Source organism: Scyliorhinus torazame, chromosome 3 (genome assembly GCF_047496885.1).
Source record: "Scyliorhinus torazame isolate Kashiwa2021f chromosome 3, sScyTor2.1, whole genome shotgun sequence".
NCBI lineage: Eukaryota > Metazoa > Chordata > Chondrichthyes > Carcharhiniformes > Scyliorhinidae > Scyliorhinus > Scyliorhinus torazame.
In genome coordinates, this window is record NC_092709.1 from 1,520,006 (window position 1) to 1,542,003 (window position 21,998).

Below are 21,998 nucleotides of genomic sequence, written 5' to 3' on the forward strand. Positions count from 1 at the left end.
CTCACCCCAGCCGCACAAACACATTACACTCCCCACACACACACTCACCCCAGCCGCACACACACATTGCACTCCCCACACACTCATCCCAGACGCACACACACATTACACTCCCCACACACACTCATCCCAGCCACACACACACATTACACTCCCCACACACACTCATCCCAGCCACACACACACATTACACTCCCCACACACTCATCCCAGCCAGACACACACATTACACTCCCCACACACTCATCCCAGCCGCACACACACATTACACTCCCCACACACTCATCCCAGCCAGACACACACATTACACACCCCACACACTCATCCCAGCCGCACACACACATTACACTCCCAACAAACACTCATCCCAGCCGCACACACACATTACACTCCCACACGCACTCATCCCAGCCGCACACACACATTACACTCCCCACACACACTCATCCCAGCCACACACACACATTACACTTCCCACACACACTCATCCCAGCCGCACACACACATTACACTCCCCACACACACTCATCCCAGCCACACACACATTACACTCCCCACACATACTCATCACAGCCACACACAGATTACACTCCCCACACACACTCATACCAGCCACACACACATTACACTCCCCACACACACTCATCCCAGCCACACACACACATTACACTCCCCACACACACTCATCCCAGCCGCACACAAACATTACAGTCCCCACACACACTCATCCCAGCCACACACACACATTACACTCCCCACACACACTCGTCCCAGCCGCACACACACACTGCACTACCCACACACACTCACCCCAGCCGCACACACACATTACACTCCACACACACACACTCACCCCAGCCGCACACACACATTACACTCCCCACACACTCATCCAAGCGGCACACACACATTACACTCCCCACACACACACATCCCAGCCACACACACATTACGCTCCCCACACACACTCATCCCAGCCGCACACACACATTACACTCCCCACACACACTCATCCCAGCCAGACACACATTACACTCCCCACACACACTCACCCCAGCCGCACACACACATTACAGTCCCCACACACACTCATCCAAGCCGCACACACACATTACACTCCCCACACACACTCATCCCAGCCACACACACACATTACACTCCCTACACACACTCATCCCAGCCGCACACACACACTGCACTCCCCAAACACACTCACCCCAGCCGCACACACACATTACACTCCACACACACACACTCACCCCAGCCACACACACACATTACACTCCCCACACACTCATACAAGCCGCACACACACATTACACTCCCCACACACTCGTCCCAGCCACACACACACATTACACTCCCCACACCCACTCATCCAAGCCGCACACACACATTACACTCCCCACACACTCATCCCAGCCACACACACACACATTACACTCCCCACACACACTCATCCCAGCCGCACACACACATTACACTCCCCACACACACTCATCCCAGCCGCACACACACATTACACTCCCCACACACACTCATCCCAGCCGCACATACACATTACACTACCCACACACACTCATCCCAGCCGCACACATACATTACACTCCCCACACACACTCATCCCAGCCACACACACACATTACACTCCCCACACACACTCATCCCAGCCGCACACACACACTGCACTCCCCACACACACTCATCCCAGCCGCACACACACATTACACTCCCCACACACACTCATCCCAGCCACACACACATTACACTCCCCACACACACTCATCACAGCCACACACACATTACACTCCCCACACACTCATCCCAGCCGCACACACACATTACACTCCCCACACACACTCATCCCAGCCGCACACACACATTACACTCCCCACACACACTCATCCCAGCCGCACACACACACTGCACTCCCCACACACAGTCATCCCAGCCGCACACACACATTACACTCCCCACACACTCATACAAGTCGCACACACACATTACACTCCCCACACACTCATCCCAGCCACACACACACATTACACTCCCCACACACACTCATCCCATCCGCACACACACATTACACTCCCCACACGCACTCTTCCCAGCCGCACACACACATTACACTCCCCACACGCACTCATCCCAGCCACACACACACATTACACTCCCCACACACACTCATCCCAGCCAGACACAGTTCATTACACTCCCCACACACACTCATCCCAGCCGCACACACACATTACACTCCCCACATACCCTCATCCCAGCCAGACACACACATTACACTCCCCTCACACACTCATCCCAGCCGCACACACACATTACACTCCCCACACACACTCATCCCAGCCGCACACACACATTACACTCCCCACACACACTCATCCCAGCCACACACACACATTACACTCCCCACACACACTCATCCCAGCCGCACACACACATTACACTCCCCACACACACTCATCCCAGCCGCACACACACATTACACTCCCCATACACACTCATCCCAGCCGCACACACACATTACACTCCCCACACACACTCATCCCAGCCGCACACACTCATTACACTCCCCACACACACTCATCCCAGCCGCACACACACATTACACTCCCCACACACACTCATCCCAGCCGCACACACACATTACACTCCCCACACACACTCATCCCAGCCGCACACACACATTACACTCCCTACACACACTCATCCCAGCCTCACATACTCATTACACTCCCCACACACACTCATCCCAGCCAGACACACACATTACACTCCCCACACACACTCACCCCAGCTGCACACACACATTACACTCCCCACACACACTCATCCCAGCCGCACATACTCATTACACTCCCCACACACACTCATCCCAGCCACACACACACATTACACTCCCCACACACACTCATCCCAGCCGCACACACACATTACACTCCCCACACACACTCATCCCAGCCAGACACAGTTCATTACACTCCCCGCACACACTCATCCCAGCCACACACACACATTACACTCCTCACACACACTCATCCCAGCCGCACACACACATTACACTCCCCATACACACTCATCCCAGCCGCACACACACATTACACTCCCCACACACACTCATCCCAGCCGCACACACTCATTACACTCCCCACACACACTCATCCCAGCCGCACACACATTACACTCCCCACACACACTCATCCCAGCCACACACACACATTACACTCCCCACACACACTCATCCCAGCCGCACACACACATTACACTCCCCACACACACTCATCCCAGCCAGACACAGTTCATTACACTCCCCGCACACACTCATCCCAGCCACACACACACATTACACTCCCCACGCTACTCCTCCCGGCCCTGGCAAGAGCCCCCCCGGCCAGCTGCCAACTGTCAGAAAACCATGGCGATGTTAGACAACTTCCGTCCCCCCTCTCGCTCCATCAGCATCCGCCTCGCTGGTTTCTGGATCAGAGCGAAAGTAACAGGGTAGTTATTATGGGAGACTTTAACTTTCCAAATATTGAATGGAAAAGATATAGTTCGAGTACATTAGATGGGTCGTTTTTTGTACAGTGTGTGCAGGAGGGTTTCCTGAAACAATATGTTGACAGGCCAACAAGAGGCGAGGCCACTTTGGATTTGGTTTTGGGTAATGAACCAGGCCAGGTGTTGGATTTGGAAGTAGGAGAGCACTTTGGGGACAGTGACCACAATTCGGTGACGTTTACGTTAGTGATGGAAAGGGATAAGTATACACCGCAGGGCAGGAGTTATAGCTGGGGGAAGGGAAATTATGATGCCATTAGACATGACTTAGGGGGGATAGGTTGGAGAAGTAGGCTGCAAGTGTTGGGCACACTGGATAAGTGGAGCTTGTTCAAGGAACAGCTACTGCGTGTTCATGATAAGTACGTACTGGTCAGGCAGGGAGGAAGGCGTCGAGTGTGGGAACCGTGGTTTACCAAAGAAGTGGAATCTCTTGTTAAGAGGAAGAAGGAGGCCTATCTGAAGATGAGGTGTGAAGTTTCAGTTGAGGCGATGGATAGTTACAAGGTAGCGGGGAAGGATCTAAAGAGAGAGCTAAGATGAGCAAGGAGGGGACATGAGAATTATTTGGCAGGTAGGATCAAGGAAAACCCAAAAGCTTTCTATAGGGATGTCAGGAATAAAAGAATGACTATGGTAAGAGTAGGGCCAGTCAAGGACAGGGATGGGAAGTTGTGTGTGGAGTCTGAAGAGATAGGCGAGATACTAAATGAATATTTTTCATCAGTATTCACTCAGGAAAAAGATAATGTTGTGGAGGAGAATGCTGAGACCCAGGCTATTAGAATAGATGGCATTGAGGTACGTAGGGAAGAGGTGTTGGCAATTCTGGACAGGCTGAAAATAGATAAGTCCCCGGGGCCTGATGGGATTTATCCTAGGATTCTCTGGGAGGCCAGGGAAGAGATTGCTGGACCTTTGGCTTTGATTTTTATGCCATCATTGGCTACAGGAATAGTGCCAGAGGACTGGAGGATAGCAAATGTGGTCCCTTTGTTCAAAAAGGGAAGCAGAGACAACCCCGGCAACTATAGACCGGTGAGCCTCACGTCTGTAGTGGGTAAAGTCTTGGAGGGGATTATAAGAGACAAGATTTATAATCATCTAGATAGGAATAATATGATCAGGGATAGTCAGCATGGCTTTGTGAAGGGTAGGTCATGCCTCACAAACCTTATCGAGTTCTTTGAGAAGGTGACTGAACAGGTAGACGAGGGTAGAGCAGTTGATGTGGTGTATATGGATTTCAGTAAAGCATTTGATAAGGTTCCCCACGGTAGACTATTGCAGAAAATACAGAGGCTGGGGATTGAGGGTGATTTAGAGATGTGGATCAGAAATTAGCTAGCTGAAAGAAGACAGAGGGTGATGGTTGATGGGAAATGTTCAGAATGGAGTTCAGTTACAAGTGGCTACCACAAGGATCTGTTCTGGGGCCGTTGCTGTTTGTCATTTTTATCAATGACCTAGAGGAGGGCGCAGAAGGATGGGTGAGTAAATTTGCAGACGACACTAAAGTCGGTGGTGTTGTCGACAGTGTGGAAGGATGTAGCAGGTTACAGAGGGACCCAGGTTGCCACCCAGGTTGATAGGGTTGTGAAGAAGGCCTATGGAGTGTTGGCCTTTATTGGTAGACGGATTGAGTTCCGGAGTCATGAGGTCATGTTGCAGCTGTACAAAACTCTGGTACGGCCGCATTTGGAGTATTGCGTACAGTTCTGGTCACCGCATTATAGGAAGGACATGGAGGCTTTGGAGCGGGTGCAGAGGAGATTTACCAGGATGTTGCCTGGTATGGAGGGAAAATCTTATGAGGAAAGGCTGATGGACTTGAGGTTGTTTTCGTTAGAGAGAAGAAGGTTAAGAGGAGACTTAATAGAGGCATACAAGATGATCAGGGGGTTGGATAGGGTGGACAGTGAGAGCCTCCTCCCGCGGATGGAAATGGCTGGCACGAGGGGACATAGCTTTAAACTGAGGGGTAATAGATATAGGACAGAGGTCAGAGGTAGGTTCTTTACGCAAAGAGTATTGAGGCCGTGGAATGCCCTGCCTGCTACAGTAGTGAACTCGCCAACATTGAGGGCATTTAAACGTTTATTGGATAAACATATGGATGATAATGGCATAGTGTAGGTTAGATGGCTTTTGTTTCAGTGCAACATCGTGGGCCGAAGGGCCTGTACTGCGCTGTATCGTTCTATGTTCTATGTTCTATGTTCTATGTTCTATGTTCTATGTTCTATGGTTTTTAAAAGCATAAGTGACCCGCAGCGCCTGGAACCTGGCCCATCAGAGGCGGAGCATTGCGGAGGCCCCAGCAAATACCGGGTCAGGCCCGCTAATGATATGCAAACGGTGTTTGCAGTGGGTGCGTACCGGAACGCATTAACGCCACTGCCGAGGTAACACAGAATTGCGATTTGGCGTCAGATCGGTGCCTGCCGTGATTTTGGCGTCATAACCGATTCTCCACCCAATCGCCTTTCCCGATGTTGCTGTTGGCTAATGGAGACCCCCGCCCAGGGGGCGGGATTCTCCGTTTCCCGACGCCGATTCTGTAATCAGTGATCAGCCGGAGAATCCCGGTATACGACTGGATCGGGGCGGCGCCTGTTTTCCGATGCTCCCCCCAGCAGAGTACCCGTACAGCCCAGTGGTGGTGGCAGTGCCGGGAACCTGGAACCGGGTGAGACAACACTTCGGTCTTACCGGGATGTCCACCATGGCCACTGCGGAAACCACACATTCCCACCAGACATGCGGGACGCCACTTTCAAGAGATGGAGGCGGGATGGGCGGATGGGGGGGGCGGGGGGGCTAGCGATCAGCGACTTGTACATGGGGGACAGACGTTGAATCATAAAAGGAGAAGGAGGCCATTCAGCCCATCAAATCTGCACTGGCCGACGACCCCACCCTATCCCCATAACCCAGTACCCCCACCATTTGGATGCTAAGGGGCAATTTATCATGGCCAATCCACCAAACTGCACATCTTTGGACTGTGGGAGGAAACCCACACAGGCACAGGAAGAAAATGCAGACTCCACACAGAGAGTGACACAAGGCCAGAATTGAACCCAGGTCCCTGGAGCTGTGATGCAGCAGTGCTAACCACTGTGCCATCATGCCGACCCAGGTCCTGGTGCTGTGAGGCAGCAGTGCTAACCACTGTGCCGCCCCTAATTCCTCATTCTAATGTTTTGTTCAAAGATACTTCGAACAGTACAGCACGCTGACAACACTGGCCTCAATCAGCAGATTGAACCCACAATTTAAAGGTCTAGGGGCAAATATCTATCACAACAAGCTGCTACTTCACTATGCTGCGAATTATAACTGTACAACATTGGGTAAAGTTAGATTACAAGGATATTCATTGTCCTTCAGCTGTGAGGGAGAATAGATTCCAAACATCGCTGAACTCTCCGGTATTCCTCCCAGTTAAGATGAGGAGATGCAGATTCCCGATGGACGTGCACACAGAGATCTTGGGGACCTTGCTGCAAATTTTAAAAGCTCTTCATAAAAAAGAAAACATTTGGAAACAGCTATGGAGGATTTGTGATATTCATCAATCTGTCAAAAAATAAATATTTAACTGCACTGAATTAATTATGCAGAATAATTCTTATCCATGGCCCATCATTTGCCTGTCTCCTTTGAAATGAATGCTGCAGATTTATTATTTATTATGTCCTCGTGCCCTGCAGCTTATTGGCAGCTCCTTTCCGTCGCAGTAGATGTTGTTCCTGAGTGAACTTTAATATGGTGATTGCACTGGGCAGTGATAATCTCTGTCACACACTTTGTTTGCTGGTTATTTGTGAGAATCCTACTTTAAACCAGATGCAAACAAGAAATGGAAATTGCGACTGTGGAATTCCAGACACTACTTTGGGCAGTCACAAATTCTGTTTCACAAGACAAGATTTCAAATGTGTCGCCATTTGTTTGTTTGCATTCAGGAATTGTTCACTTGGTATTAACTCATTCCACAGAAATGCAAGAATTGGTTTCTTGACCTTGGTAAAGAATCAGGATGAATGTCATAAAACACAGGGACATCTTTTCCTCTTTGACCTGGTGTCAGGCTGCATAAATGTGCTTTGAATTTCTCCGAGGTTGTGCTGGTTACTGTAGTTTGATAGTCAACCGTTTGCAGTTTGTTCTCCAGAACGTGAATGGGTCAATATCAACAACTTTGTGACACTTTTGTTAACTTGGACCTTGCCTAAGGCTGTCTTTACAGAGATGGAGAGTATATAAGGGAAAACTGTTGGGTAGTGAAATAAGATTCTATATAATGTACAGTAGGATTAACAATTTAATTACTTCCATTTTATTACCATTAATTCTCACAGTTATCACCAGACAGTTCCTGAAACTAGCATTGTATTTGAAATCTGACAATCTGTCCACTATATTTTTTTCCTTTTCTTTCCTCATCACTTCTATCATTCTAAGTCTCACCAAGTCCTCCTTTAAGATGTCCTTAAAACCTGATTCTTTGACCAAACTTTTGCTCATTTGTCATTGTAACTGCTTTGATAGTGCTCCTATGAAGCTGTTGGGGAAGGTTTAAACTAATGTGGCAGGGGGTTGGGAACCGATGCAGGAAGTTGGAAGGTAGTAAAACAGGGACAGAAACAAAAGGCAGTAAGGGGGAAAGTGTAAGGCAGAGAAGCCCTCGTCAAAAATCAAAAAGGGCGACAGTACAAGGTACAGTGACTGAGGGGAGCTCAGTGCATAGGACGAGGAATACTAAAAGGAATAAAATTTCATAGAATTTCATAGAATTTACAGTGCAGAAGGAGGTCATTCAGCCCATCGAGTCTGCACCGGCTCTTAGAAAGAGCACCCTACCCAAGGTCAACACCGCCACCCTATCCCCATAACCCAGTAACCCCACCCAACACTCAGGGCAATTTTGGACACTAAGGGCAATTTATCATCCACCTAACCCGCACATCTTTGGACTGTGGGAGGAAACCAGAGCACCCGGAGGAAACCCACGCACACACGGGGAGGATGTGCAGACTCCGCACAGACAGTGACCCAAGCCAGAATCGAACCTGGGACCCTGGAGCTGTGAAGCAATTGTGCTATCGACAAGGCTACCGTGCTGCCCCAAAATGGGAAGTAAAAACATAAATGGTAAGCGAAGCAGCAGGTTGTTACATGAAGATATGGGTTCAACAATAAGGAAAATTAGGAGAAAATTTAAAAGGAAAAATAACTTGGGAGAAGTTACTGATCGAGGTGTTAAGATTCAAAACAGATGTATAAAAGCCAACATAAGTGTACTTTACCTGAATGTTCGTAGTATTCGGAATAAAGTAAATGAGTTGATGGCACAAATCATCGTGAATGACTATGATTTAGTGGCCATTACTGAAACATGGTTAAAGGATGGTCACGACTGGGAGTTAAATATCCGAGGGTATCAAAATATTCGGAAGGACAGAGTGGATGGTAAGGGAGGTGGTGTAGCTATGTTATTTAAGGATGACATCCGGGCAACGGTAAGGGATGACATCGGTGCTATGGAGGATAAGGTTAAATCCATTTGGGTGGAAATCAGGAATAGTAAGGCGAAAAAGTCACTGATAGGAGTAGTCTATAAGCCACCAAATAGTAACATTATGGTGGGGCAGGCAATAAACAAAGAAATAACTGATGCATATAGAAATGGTACAGCAGTTATCATGGGGGATTTTAATCTACATGTCGATTGGTTTAACCAGGTCGGTCAAGGCAGCCTTCAGGAGTTCATAGAATATATCCGCGATAGTTTCCTGGAACAGTATGTAATGGAACCTACGAGGGAACAAGCGGTCCTAGATCTGGTCCTGTGTAATGAGGCAGGATTAATTCACGATCTCATAGTTAGGGATCCTCTTGGAAAGAGCGATCACAATATGGTGGAATTTAAAATACAGATGGAGGGTGAGAAGGTAAAATCAAACACAGTGTTTTGTGCTTAAACAGAGGAGATTACAATGGGATGAGAGAAGAGCTAGCTAAGGTAGACTGGAAGCAAAGACTTTATGGTGAAACAGTTGAGGAACAGTGGAGAACCTTCGAAGTGATTTTACACAGTGCTCAGCAAAGGATTATACCAACAAAAAGGAAGGACGGTAGAAAGAGGGAAAATCGACCGTGGATATCTAAGGAAACAAGGGAGAGTATCAAATTGAAGGGAAGAGCATACAAAGTGGCAAAGATTAGTGGGAGACTAGAGAACTGGGAAATCTTTAGGGGGCAACAGAAAGCGACCAGAAAAGCTATAAGGAAGAGTAAGTTAGATTATGAGAGTAAACTTGCTCAGAATATAAAAACAGACAGTAAAGGTTTCTACAAATATATTGAACATACAGTGCAGAAGGAGGCCATTTGGCCCATCGAGTCTGCACCGACCCACTTAAACCCTCACTTCCACCTTATCCCCATAACCCAATAACTCCTCCAAACCTTTTTTGGTCACTAAAGGCAATTTATCATGGCCAATCCACCTAATCTGCACGTCTTTGGACTGTGGGAGGAAACCGGAGCACCCGGAGGAAACCCACGCAGACACGGGGAGAATGTGCAGACTCCGCACAGACAGTGACCCAGCGGGGAATCGAACCTGGGACCCTGGCGCTGTGAAGCCACAGTGCTAACCACTGTGCTACCGTGCTGCCCGAAAACAAAAAAGAGTGGCTAAGGTAAATATTGGTCCCTTAGAGGATGAGAAGGGAGATTTAATAATGGCAGATGAGGAAATGGCTGAGGAACTGAATAGGCTTTTTGGTCAGTTTTCACAGTGGAAGACACAAATAACATGCCAGTGACTGATAAAAATGAGGCTATGACAGGTGAGGACCTTAAGAACATAAGAACTAGGAACAGGAGTAGGCCATCTGGCCCCTCGAGCCTGCTCCGCCATTTAATGAGATCATGGCTGATCTTTGTGGACTCAGCTCCACTCTCCGGCCCGTACACCATGGGCGAAATTCTCCCCCAACGGCGTGATGTCCGCCGACTGGCGCCAAAAACGGCGGCAATCAGACGGGCATCGCGCCGGCCCAAAGGTGCGGAATGCTCCGCATCTTTGGGGGCCGAGCCCCAACATTGAGGGGCTAGGCCGGCGCCGGAGGAATTTCCGCCCCGCCAGCTGGCGGAAATGGCATTTGTTGCCCCGCCAGCTGGCGCGGAAATGCGGCGCATGCGCGGGAGCGTCAGCGGCCGCTGACAGTTTCCCACGGATGCGCAGTGGGGAGAGTCTCTTCTGCCTCCACCATGGTGGAGGCCGTGGTGGAGGCGGAAGGGAAAGAGTGCACCCACGGCACAGGCCCGCCCGCGGATCGGTGGGCCCCGATCGCAGGCCAGGCCACCATGGGGGCACCCCTCCGGGGTCAGATCGCCCCGTGCCCCCCCCAGGACCCTGGGGCCCGCCCACGCCGCCTGGTCCCGCCGGTAAATACCATCTTTGATTTACGCCGGCGGGACAGGCAATTTCTGGGCGGGACTTCGCCCCAGTCGGGCCGGAGAATTTAGCGGGGGGTCCCGCCAACCGGCGCGGCCCAATTCACGCCCCCGCCCAATCTCCGGTACCAGAGACTTCGGCGGGGGCGGGGGCGGGATTCACGGCGGCCAACGGCCATTCTCCGACCCGGCAGGGGGGTCGGAGAATGATGCCCCTGATCCCCGAATCCCTTTATTCTTTAGAAAGGTATCTATCGTTTTCTTAAAAACGTTTAAAGAAGGAGCCTCAACTGCTTCACTGGGCAAAGAATTCCAGAGATTCACAACCCTTTGGGTGAAGAAGTTCCTCCTAAACTCGGTCCTAAATCTACTTCCCCTTATTTTGAGGCTATGCCCCCTAGTTCTGCTTTCCCCGACCAGTGGAAACAACCTGCCCGCATCTATCCTATCTATTTCCTTCATAATTTTATATGTTTCAATAAGATCCCCCCGCATCCTTCTAAACTCCAATGAGTACAGTCCCAGTCTACTCAACCTCTCGTCATAATCTAATCCCCTCAACTCTGTGATTAACCTAGTGAATCTCCTCTGCACTCCCTCCAGTGCCAATATGTCCTTTCTCAGGTAAGGAGACCAAAACTGAACACAATACTCCAGATGTGGCCTCACCAACACCTTATACAATTGCAGCATAACCTCCCTAGTCTTGAACTCCATCCCTCTAGCAATGAAAGACAAAACTCGATTAGACTTCTTAATCACCTGTTGCACCTGCATACCAACTTTTTGCGACTCGTGCACCAGCACTCCCAGGTCCCTCTGCACAGCAAGCAGCACGTTTTAACATCTTACCGTTTAGATAATAATCCATTCTGCTGTTATTCCTCCCAAAATGGATAGCCTCACACTTGGCAACATTGAATTCCATCTGCCAGACCCTAGCCCATTCACCTAGCCTATCCAAATCCGTCTGCAGACTTCCGGTATCCTCTGCACTTTTTGCTTTACCACTCATCTTAGTGTCATCTGCAAACTTTGACACATTGCACTTGGTCCCCAACTCCAAATCGTCTATGTAAATTGTGAACAACTGCGGGCCCAACACTGATCCTTAAGGGACCCCACTAGTTACAGGTTGCCAACCAGAGAAACACCCATTTATCCCCACTCTCTGCTTTCTGTTAGCTAACCAATCCTCTACCCATGCCACCACTTTACCCTCAATGCCATGCATCTTTAGTTTATGCAGCAACCTTTTGTGTGGCACCTTGTCAAAAGCTTTCTGGAAATCCAGATATACCACATCCATTGGCTCCCCGTTATCTACTGCACTGGTAACGTCCTCAAAAAATTCTACCAAATTAGTCAGACACGACCTACCCTTTATGAACCCATGCTGCGTCTGCCCAATGGGATAATTTCCCTCCAGGTGCTGATAGATTCCAGCATTTTCCCTACAGCCGAAGTTAAGCTTACCGACCTAGAATTACCCGCTTTCTGCCGACCTCCTTTTTTAAACAGTGGTGCCACGTTTGCTAATTTCCAATCCTCTGGGACCACCCCAGAGTCTAGTGAATTTTGATAAATTATCACTAGTGCGTTTACAATTTCCCTAGCCATCTCTTTTAACACTCTGGGATGCATCCCATCAGGGCCAGGAGACTTGTCTACCTTTAGCCCCATTAGCTTGCCCAATACTGCCTCCTTAGTGATTACAATCATCTCAAGGTCCTCACCTATCATATCTTTATTTCCATCAGTCACTGGCATGTTATTTGTGTCTTCCACTGTGAAGACTGACCCAAAAAACCTGTTCAGCTCCTCAGCCATTTCCCCGTCTCCTATTATTAAATCTCCCTTCTCATCTTCCAATATTTACCTTAGCCACTCTTTTTTATCTTATATATTTGTAGAAGCTTTTACTATCTGCTTTTATGTTCTGAGCCAGTTTACTTTCATAGTCTACCTTACTCTTCTTTATAGCTTTTTTAGTAGCTTTCTGTTGTCCCCTAAAGACTTCCCAGTCCTCTAGTCTCCCACTAATTTTTGCCACTTTGTATGTTTTTTCCTTCAATTTGATACTCTCCCTCACCTCCTTAGATATCCACGGTCGATCTTTCCCCTTTCTACCGTCTTTCTTTTTTGTCGGTATGAACCTTTCCTGAACACTGTGAAAGATCGCTCGGAAGGTTCTCCACTGTTCCTCAACTGCTTCACCATGAAGTCTTTGCTCCCAGTCTACCTTAGCTAGTTCTTCTCTCATCCCATTGTAATCGCCTTTGTTTAAGCACAAAACACTAGTGTTTGATTTTACCTTCTCACCCTCCATCTGTATTTCAAATTCCACCATATTGTGGTCGCTCCTTCCAAGAGGATCCCGAACTATGAGATCATTAATCAATCCTGCCTCATTACACAGGACCAGATCTAGGATCGCTTGTTCCCTTGTAGGTTCCATTACATACTGTTCCAGGAAATTATCCCGGGCATATTCTATAAACTCCTCCTCAAGGCTGCCTTTACCAACCTGGTTAAACCAATCGACATGCAGATTAAAATCTCCCATGATAACCGCTGTACCATTTCTACATGCATCCGTTATTTCTTTGTTTATTGCCTGCCCTACCATCCTGTTACTATTTGGTGGCCTATAGACTACTCCTATCAGTGACCTTTTCGCCTTACTATTCCTGATTTCCACCCAAATTGATTCAACCTTGTCCTCCATAGCACCAATATCATCCCTCCATAGCATCAATATCATTAAGACAATTGTTATCACTCAGGAGGTAGTTATGGGCAAGCTAATGGGGTTAAAGGTAGACAAGCCTCTTGGCCATGATGGAATGCATCCCAGGATACTAAAAGAGATGGCTCGGGAAATTGCAAATGCACTCGTGATAATTTACCAAAATTCACTAGACTCTGGGGTGGTCCCGGCGGATTGGAAATTAGCAAACGTGACACCACTGCTTAAAAAAGGAGGTCGGCAGAAAGCGGGTAATTATAGACCAGTGAGCTTAACTTTGGTAGTAGGGAAGATGCTGGAATCTATCATCAAGGAAGAAATCGCGAGGCATCTGGAATTGCCCCATTGAGCAGACGCAGCATGGGTTCATTAAAGGACAGGTCATGCCTAACTAATTGAGTGGAATTTTTTGAGGACATTACCAGTGCGGTAGATAACGGGGAGCCAATGGATGTGGTATATCTGGATTTCCAGTAAGCTTTTGACAAGGTGCCACACAAGATTGCTGCGTAAGATAATGATGCATGGCATCATAAGGGTAAAGTGGTAGCATGGATAGAGGATTGGTTAATTAATAGAAAGCAAAGAATACTTGTTCAAGGAACAGGTACTACGTGTCCTTGATACGTACGTCCCTGTCAGGCAGGGAAGAGATGGTCGAGTGAGGGAACCATGGTTGACAAGAGAGGTTGAATGTCTTGTTAAGAGCAAGAAGGATACTTATGTAAAGCTGATTAGGAGAGCTAAGAGAGGGCATGAAAAATCTTTGGCGGGTAGGATCAAGGAAAACCTCAAGGCCTTTTACACATATGTGAGAAATATGAGAATGACTAGAGCGAGGGAAGGTCCGATCAAGGACAGTAGCGGGAGATTGTGTATTGAGTTTGAAGAGATAGGAGAGGTCTTGAACGAGTACTTTTCTTCTGTATTTACAAATGAGAGGGGCCATATTGTTGGAGAGGACAGTGTGAAACAGACTGGTAAGCTCGAGGAAATACTTGTCAGGAAGGAAGATGTGTTGGGCATTTTGAAAAACTTGAGGATAGACAAGTCCCCCGGGCCTGACGGGATATATCCAAGGATTCTATGGGAAGCAAGAGATGAAATTGCAGAGCCGTTGGCAATGACCTTTTCGTCCTCAATGTCAACAGGGGTGGTACCAGGGGATTGGAGAGTGGTGAATGTCGTGCCCCTGTTCAAAAAAGGGAATAGGGATAACCCTGGGAATTACAGGCCAGTTAATCTTACTTTGGTGGTAGGCAAAGTAATGGAAAGGGTACTGAGGGATAGGATTTCTGATCATCTGGAAAGACAGTCAGCACGGATTTGTGAGGGGTAGGTCTTGCCTTACAAGTCTTATTGAATTCTTTGAGGAGGTGACCAAGCACGTGAATGAAGGTAAAGCAGTGGATGTAGTGTACATGGATTTTAGTAAGGCATTTGATAAGGTTCCCCATGGTAGGCTTCTGCAGAACGTGAGGAGGCATGGGATAGTGGGAAATTTGGCCAGTTGGATAATGAACTGGCTAACCGATAGAAGTCAGAGAGTGGTGGTGGATGGCAAATATTCAGCCTGGATCCCAGTTACCAGTGGCGTACCACAGGGATCAGTTCTGGGTCCTCAGCTGTTTGTGATTTTCATTAATGACTTGGATGAGGGAGTTGAAGGGTGGGTCAGTAAATTTGCAGACGATACGAAGATTGGTGGAGTTGTGGATAGTAAGGAGGGCTGTTGTCGGCTGCAAAGAGACATAGATAGGATGCAGAGCTGGGCTGAGAAGTGGCAGATGGAGTTTAACCCTGAAAAGTGTGAGGTTGGCCATTTTGGAAGGACAAATATGAATGCGGAATACAGGGTTAAGAGTTCTTGGCAATGTGGAGGAGCAGAGAGATCTTGGGGTCTATGTTCATACATCTTTGAAAGTTGCCACTCAAGTGGATAGAGCTGTGAAGAAGGCCTATGGTGTGCTCGCGTTCATTAACAGAGGGATTGAATTTAAGAGCCGTGAGGTGATGATGCAGCTGTACAAAACCTTGGTAAGGCCACATTTTGAGTACTGTGTGCAGTTCTGGTCGCCTCATTTTCGGAAGGATGTGGAAGCTTTGGAAAGGTGCAAAGGAGGTTTACCAGGATGTTGCCTGAAATGGAGAGTAGGTCTTAAGAGGAAAGGTTGAGGGTGCTAGGCCTTTTCTCATTAGAACGGAGAAGGATGAGGGGCGACTTGATAGAGGTTTATAAGATGATCAGGGGAATAGATAGAGTAGACTGTCAGAGACTTTTTCTCCGGGTGGAACAAACCATTACAAGGGGACATAAATTTAAGGTGAATGGTGGAAGATATAGGGGGGATGTCAGAGGTAGGTTCTTTACCCAGAGAGTAGTGGGGGCATGGAATGCACTGCCTGTGGAAGTAGTTGAGTCGGAAACATTCGGGACCTTCAAGCGGCCATTGGATAGGTACATGGATTACCGTAGAATGCTGGGGTGTAGATTGATTTGTTCTTAATCTCGGACAAAAGTTTGGCACAACATCGTGGGCCAAAGGGCCTGGTGTGCTGTATTTTCTATGTTCTATGTTCTAAAGAGTGGGGATTAATGGGTGTTTCTCTGGTTGGCAATCAAGAAACAAAGAAAAGTACAGCACAGGAACAGGCCCTTCGGCCCTCCAAGCCCGTGCCGACCATGCTGCCCATCTAACCTCAAATCTTCTACACTTCCGGGGCCCGTATCCCTCTATTCCCATCCTATTCATGTATTTGTCAAGTTGCCCCTGAAACGTCACTATCGTCCCTGCTTCCACCACCTCCTCCGGCAGCGAGTTCCAGGCACCCACTACCCTCTGTGTAAACAAACTTGCCTCGTACATCTACTCTAAACCTTGCCCCTCGCACCTTAAACCTATGCCCCCTAGTAATTGACCCCTCTACCCTGGGAAAAAGTCTCTGACTATTCACTCTGTCTATGCCCCTCATAATTTTGTCCTCTTTCGTTCCAGTGAGAACAAATCAAGTTTATTCAACTGCTCCTCATAGCTAATGCCCTCCATACCAGGCAACATTCTGGTAAATCTCTTCTGCACCCTCTCTAAAGCCTCCACACCCTTCTGGTAGTGTGGCGACCAGAATTGAACACTATACTCCAAGTGTGGCCTAACTAAGGTTCTATACAGCTGCAACATGATTTGCCAATTTTTATACTCAATGCCCTGGCCAATGAAGGCAAGCATGCCGTATGCCTTCTTGACTACTTTCTCCACCTGTGTTGCCCCTTTCAGTGACCCGTGGATCTGTACACCTCGATTTCTCTAACTTTCAATACTCTTGAGGGTTCTAACATTCACTGTATATTCCCTACCTGTATTAGACCTTCCAAAATGCATTACCTCACATTTGTCCGGATTAAACTCCATCTGCCATCTCTCCGCCCAAGTGTCCAAATGATCTAAATCCTGCTGTATCCTCTGACAGTCCTCATCGCTATCCGCAATTCCACCAACCTTTGTGTCGTCTGCAAACTTACTAATCAGTAGCTAGTGGTGTCCCTCAGGGATCAGTGTTGGGCCCACAATTGTTCACAATTTACATAGATGATTTGGAGTTGGGGACTAAGTGCAAGGTGTCCAAGTTTGTAATCGACACTAAGATGAGTGGTAAAGCAAAAAGTGCAGAGGATACCGGAAGTCTGCAGAGGGATTTGGATAGGCTAAGTGAATGGGCTAGGGTCTGGCAGATGGAATACAATGTTGACAAATGTGAGGTTATCCATTTTGGTAGGAATAACAGCAAAAGGGATTTTTATTTAAATGATAAAATATTAAAACATGCTGCTGTGCAGAGAGACCTGGGTGTGCTAGTGCATGAGTCACAAAAAGTTGGTTTTCAGGTGCAACAGGTGATTAAGAAGCCAAATTGCATTTTGTCCTTCATTGCTAGAGGGATGGAGTTTAAGACTAGGGAGGTTATGCTGCAATTGTATAAAGTTTAAGTGAGGCCACACCTGGAGTATTGTGTTCAGTTTTGGTCTCCTTACTTGAGAAAGGACGTACTGGCACTGGAGGGTGTGCAGAGGAGATTCACTAGGTTAATCCCAGAGCTGAAGGGGTTGGATTATGAGGAGAGGTTGAGTAGACTGGGACTGTACTCGTTGGAATTTAGAAGGATGCGGGGGGATCTTATAGAAACATATAAGATTATGAAGGGAATAGATAGGATAGATGCGGGCAGGTTGTTTCCACTGGCGGGTGAAAGCAGAACTAGGGGGCATAGCCTCAAAATAAGGGGAAGTAGAGTTAGGACTAAGTTTAGGAGGAACTTCTTCACCCAAAGGGTTGTGAATCTATGGAATTCCTTGCCCAGTGAAGCAGTAGAGGCTCCTTCATTAAATGTTTTTAAGATAAAGATAGATAGTTTTTTGAAGAATAAAGGGATTAAGGGTTATGGTGTTCGGGCCGGAAAGTGGAGCTGAGTCCACAAAAGATCAGCCATGATCTCATTGAATGGTGGAGCAGGCTCGAGGGGCCAGATGGCCTACTCCTGCTCCTAGTTCTTATGTTATGTTCATGTTGAAGGTGCAATATAAACGTATAATTATCAAATAAAATTTGAAATGAGTGAATAAGGAGATGTGTGAAACAATGCCACAGATATTAAGAGAGAGGGGGAGAGGTATGGTTGGGGTGGGGGGGGGCGAGGGGGGGGGGATTCCAGAGTTTAGGGCCCAGGTACTGAAGGCATGGCCACCAAGGAACAAACAAGAGACACAAATTGTCTGTTGCAACATTTTAAACTGGACACTCATTTATACACTCCCTTCCTCAGAGACACGTTCCACACGACCCCTGGTACACGAGGAAAGCAACAGGGAAGAGAGGTGAGAACGTGGCAGACAAGGAGAAATAGGGAATAAACTTGCAGAATGCCCATATTCTCTGACTTACCACATGCAATGTCACATGAGATTGACCAGTGATTGGGATTGTCCGGTCCTGTCGAAAATCAATCAGCTTTTGGCGGGGCGGTCGAATCTTCCGCAGCAAGTCCCGTTATAGCGGGGCTGGAAAACCCAGCCTATTGTGGTGAATGTATTGCTGTAACAATTCACCATGTGCATATCTGTATTACGCTGTTGCCCATGCGGGCTCCACCTATGGACCATTATAAGGTATTACCTGTGATGTAGCATGTTGGGGCCTGTGTGGGCTCCGCCCCTGGCTCCACCCCTTGAGGGGAGGTATAAAGAGCGATCGCCCTGTAGGCGGCTCCCACTAACAGATCAGTCGCAGGCAGGCACTGTTCTAGTTGATTAAAGCCAGATTACTTCTACTCCTGGTTTTGTGTGAATTGATGGTCGCATCACCTGCAGGGGCTGTTTAGCACAGGGCTAAATCGCTGGCTTTGAAAGCAGACCAAGGCAGGCCAGCAGCACGGTTCAATTCCCGTATCAGCCTCCCCGAACAGGTGCCGGAATGTGGCGACTAGGGGCTTTTCACAGTAACTTCATTTGAAGCCTACTTGTGACAATAAACTATTTTAATTTCATTTCATATATCTTGGAAACTTGTTGCCCGTGAGAAGAGGAGAGCCTAGATTATCACCGCCTCTTGATCATTTTCAGCAGTAACATATCAAGGTCCTGTAACACGAGTGAAATTCCAGGGTTGGCCTGAATATAAATGCAACAAATAGCAGGCTCGAGGGGCCAGATGGCCTACTCCTGCTCCTAGTTCTTATGTTCTTATGTTATGTAATTACCAGCATCTATGCACATCACAAAATCAAACAATCATGCACAGTTTCAAATGGTTAAATGAATTGTTACTGGTTTTCTCCAGCAGAAAATCAAACTAACCTTGTCACGGATTCCTTGTCGCATTACTTCCCGCTCTGCCTCCATTTTAGCGTATTTTCCTGCCCGTTCTTCCTCTTCTTGTCGAATAGCTTCTAATCTCTCTTCTTCCTTTTTCTCAGCATCCGGATCCTTCTCTTCATCACCACCCAACATTTTTCCCATGTCTTTGGTGGCCCCTAAATTTAAGACATGAATGTATTGAACAGAGTTAGGCGATTATCCACCAGGGAATTTATCCCTCAAATTCTGTTGGGTGAAGATAATCTAGTGAGGAAATATTCCACATCATCGTCACAAAACCATTGTGTGTGCTTCCATCAGTCCCCTGCAGAGGGGGTGGATTTACATCTTGGGCGTTAAGCATTTCCAAGACGGAGCTAGAACGGAGAAACTGGCAGCAAAGATTCCTGAAACCCATCCGTCTTTCCTGCTGTCAATCTCAATGGCAACAAACCCTGGGGTCAGCTCTGGAAGTTGATTAATGCCAGACACAATTTCTGATGTGGGCTCCTCCACTCTGCCCAGAAAATACCATCCGTCGCATCGGTTTAATGGGTCACTTCTTAAGAAAATCCTAACTGCAGCTTCCAGCCTGGGGAAAGCAAGTCTCCATCTATTCATCAAGCACAGGGTGAGATTGTAACTCACTCCAAACCCAGGCACTGGTACAGAGGTAAAGTCAGACCATATTACTCTCTGAACAGATCCAAAGGAAATTCACATTAATAAAATACCGAATTATTGGTGAACCCATAATTCAAAATATTGATCTGGGCAAGAAGGAAGGCCTTAGCCAAATCGCATTGCACATTGTTTCAAGGTTTTTTGTTGACAAGTAGCTCAATAATCCACCATCTCAATCCACCAGGAGTGCACAGTGGCTGGATTATGTACCATCGACGAGATGCACTGAAGCAACTTTCCTTGGCCTTTCCCTCAGCACCTCCCAAACCCGCCACCTCTCCCACCCCGATGATCAAAGGCAGGTTCATGGGAACACTTTTGAGTTCCCCCCCAAGCCACACACCATCCTGACTTGGAAACATATCACCATTCTCTCACTGTCGCGGGGTTAAAATACTGAAACTCCCTCCCTAACAGCACAGCGGGTGTACCTACACCTCATGGACTGCAGCGGTTTAAGAAGGCAGCTCACCACCACCTTCTCAAGGGCAATTAGGGTTGGGCAATAAATGCTGGCCTGACCAGTGATACCCACACCCCAAAAATAAATCAAAGAAAACTAGCAAGAATATTCATGATTACTTATTTCATTGTGTGTCTTCATATTTCTCAGATGTATTGTATACAAGTGCGCAGCCTTTAACAGTTTATTAAGCAGTATAAACATCAGTTCACACAACACATAAAACAGGAAATGCTGGAAAGACTCAGCAAGTCTCGCAGCATCAGAGGAAAGAGAAACCGAATTCACGTTTCCAGTCGCCATGACTGTTCCGAGCTGACGAGGGGAGAAATGTGATGGATCCAGTTTTTCCAGCATTTTCTATTTTCATTCCCGGGATCTACTTTGTTTACAATGCTATTGAATAGATCATCGACGAAGGAATTAAATAGTAAGGGTCACAATGGACAACCTTGTTCTTCAGTAGTGCTGAATAATGAGCCATGCTGTCGAAGCTTTTAGTCTTGCACTCACCACGACAGATGTGAGAGTGCCAAATTTCAAAGGGAAAAACAATTTATACCGCATGAGAAAAGGGATGCTGATTGGTTGGCAAGTCACGTCTGATCGACCATAAGACAATAAGAAATAAGAACAGGAGTAGGCCTGTGGTGAATGTATTCGCCTAAGTATGAACTTTCTGTATAGTGCTGTGACCTATGACGTGGAAATGATAATACGGTCTACTTCCACGTACTGTACTGGAACCCCATGGGCTCCGCCTCTGGCTCCGCCCTCACCGGGGGAATATATAGACCGGCCACCTGTGGGTGGCACTCATTTGTACAGCAGACACTGGCGGGCGAGTTCCTGGATAATAAAGCCTAGTACTCACTCGTTCTCACGGTCTCGCAGTGAATTGACGGTATAATAATTTATTATCCAGAGACAGCACCATGGAAGCCGCTCTAAAGCCAGATAAGCTCAAACTCGACACACGAGTGACAGAGGCCAAGGAGATCTTCGAACACTGGCTTCGCTGTTTCGAGGCCTACCTCGACTCCTCCACAACGTCTCCCACTGACACCCTCAAGCTGCGACTCCTCCACGCTTGGGTGAGCCATCGAATCTCAGTAATGATCGAGAAAGCTGCCACGTATGAGGCGGCAGTCGCAACCCTCAAGGCGCATTTCGTGAAGCCCGTAAACGAGGTGTTCACCCGACACCTC

The 21,998-nt window shown here is 47.7% G+C and overlaps 2 protein-coding genes across 4 annotated transcripts in view; one reads left to right on the forward strand and one right to left on the reverse strand.

The window, feature by feature from the left end:
* The window catches only part of LOC140408242 (polycomb group RING finger protein 3), a 942,343-nt gene that overhangs the window by 436,659 nt on the left and 483,686 nt on the right, over positions 1–21,998 (forward strand). The window lies entirely within an intron of this gene.
* The window catches only part of LOC140408241 (complexin-1), a 415,332-nt gene that overhangs the window by 21,409 nt on the left and 371,925 nt on the right, over positions 1–21,998 (reverse strand). The window contains exon 3 of the mRNA XM_072495179.1: positions 19,644–19,819. Coding sequence (XP_072351280.1) covers positions 19,644–19,819 — 176 coding nt within the window. The remainder of the gene's footprint in view (positions 1–19,643; positions 19,820–21,998) is intronic.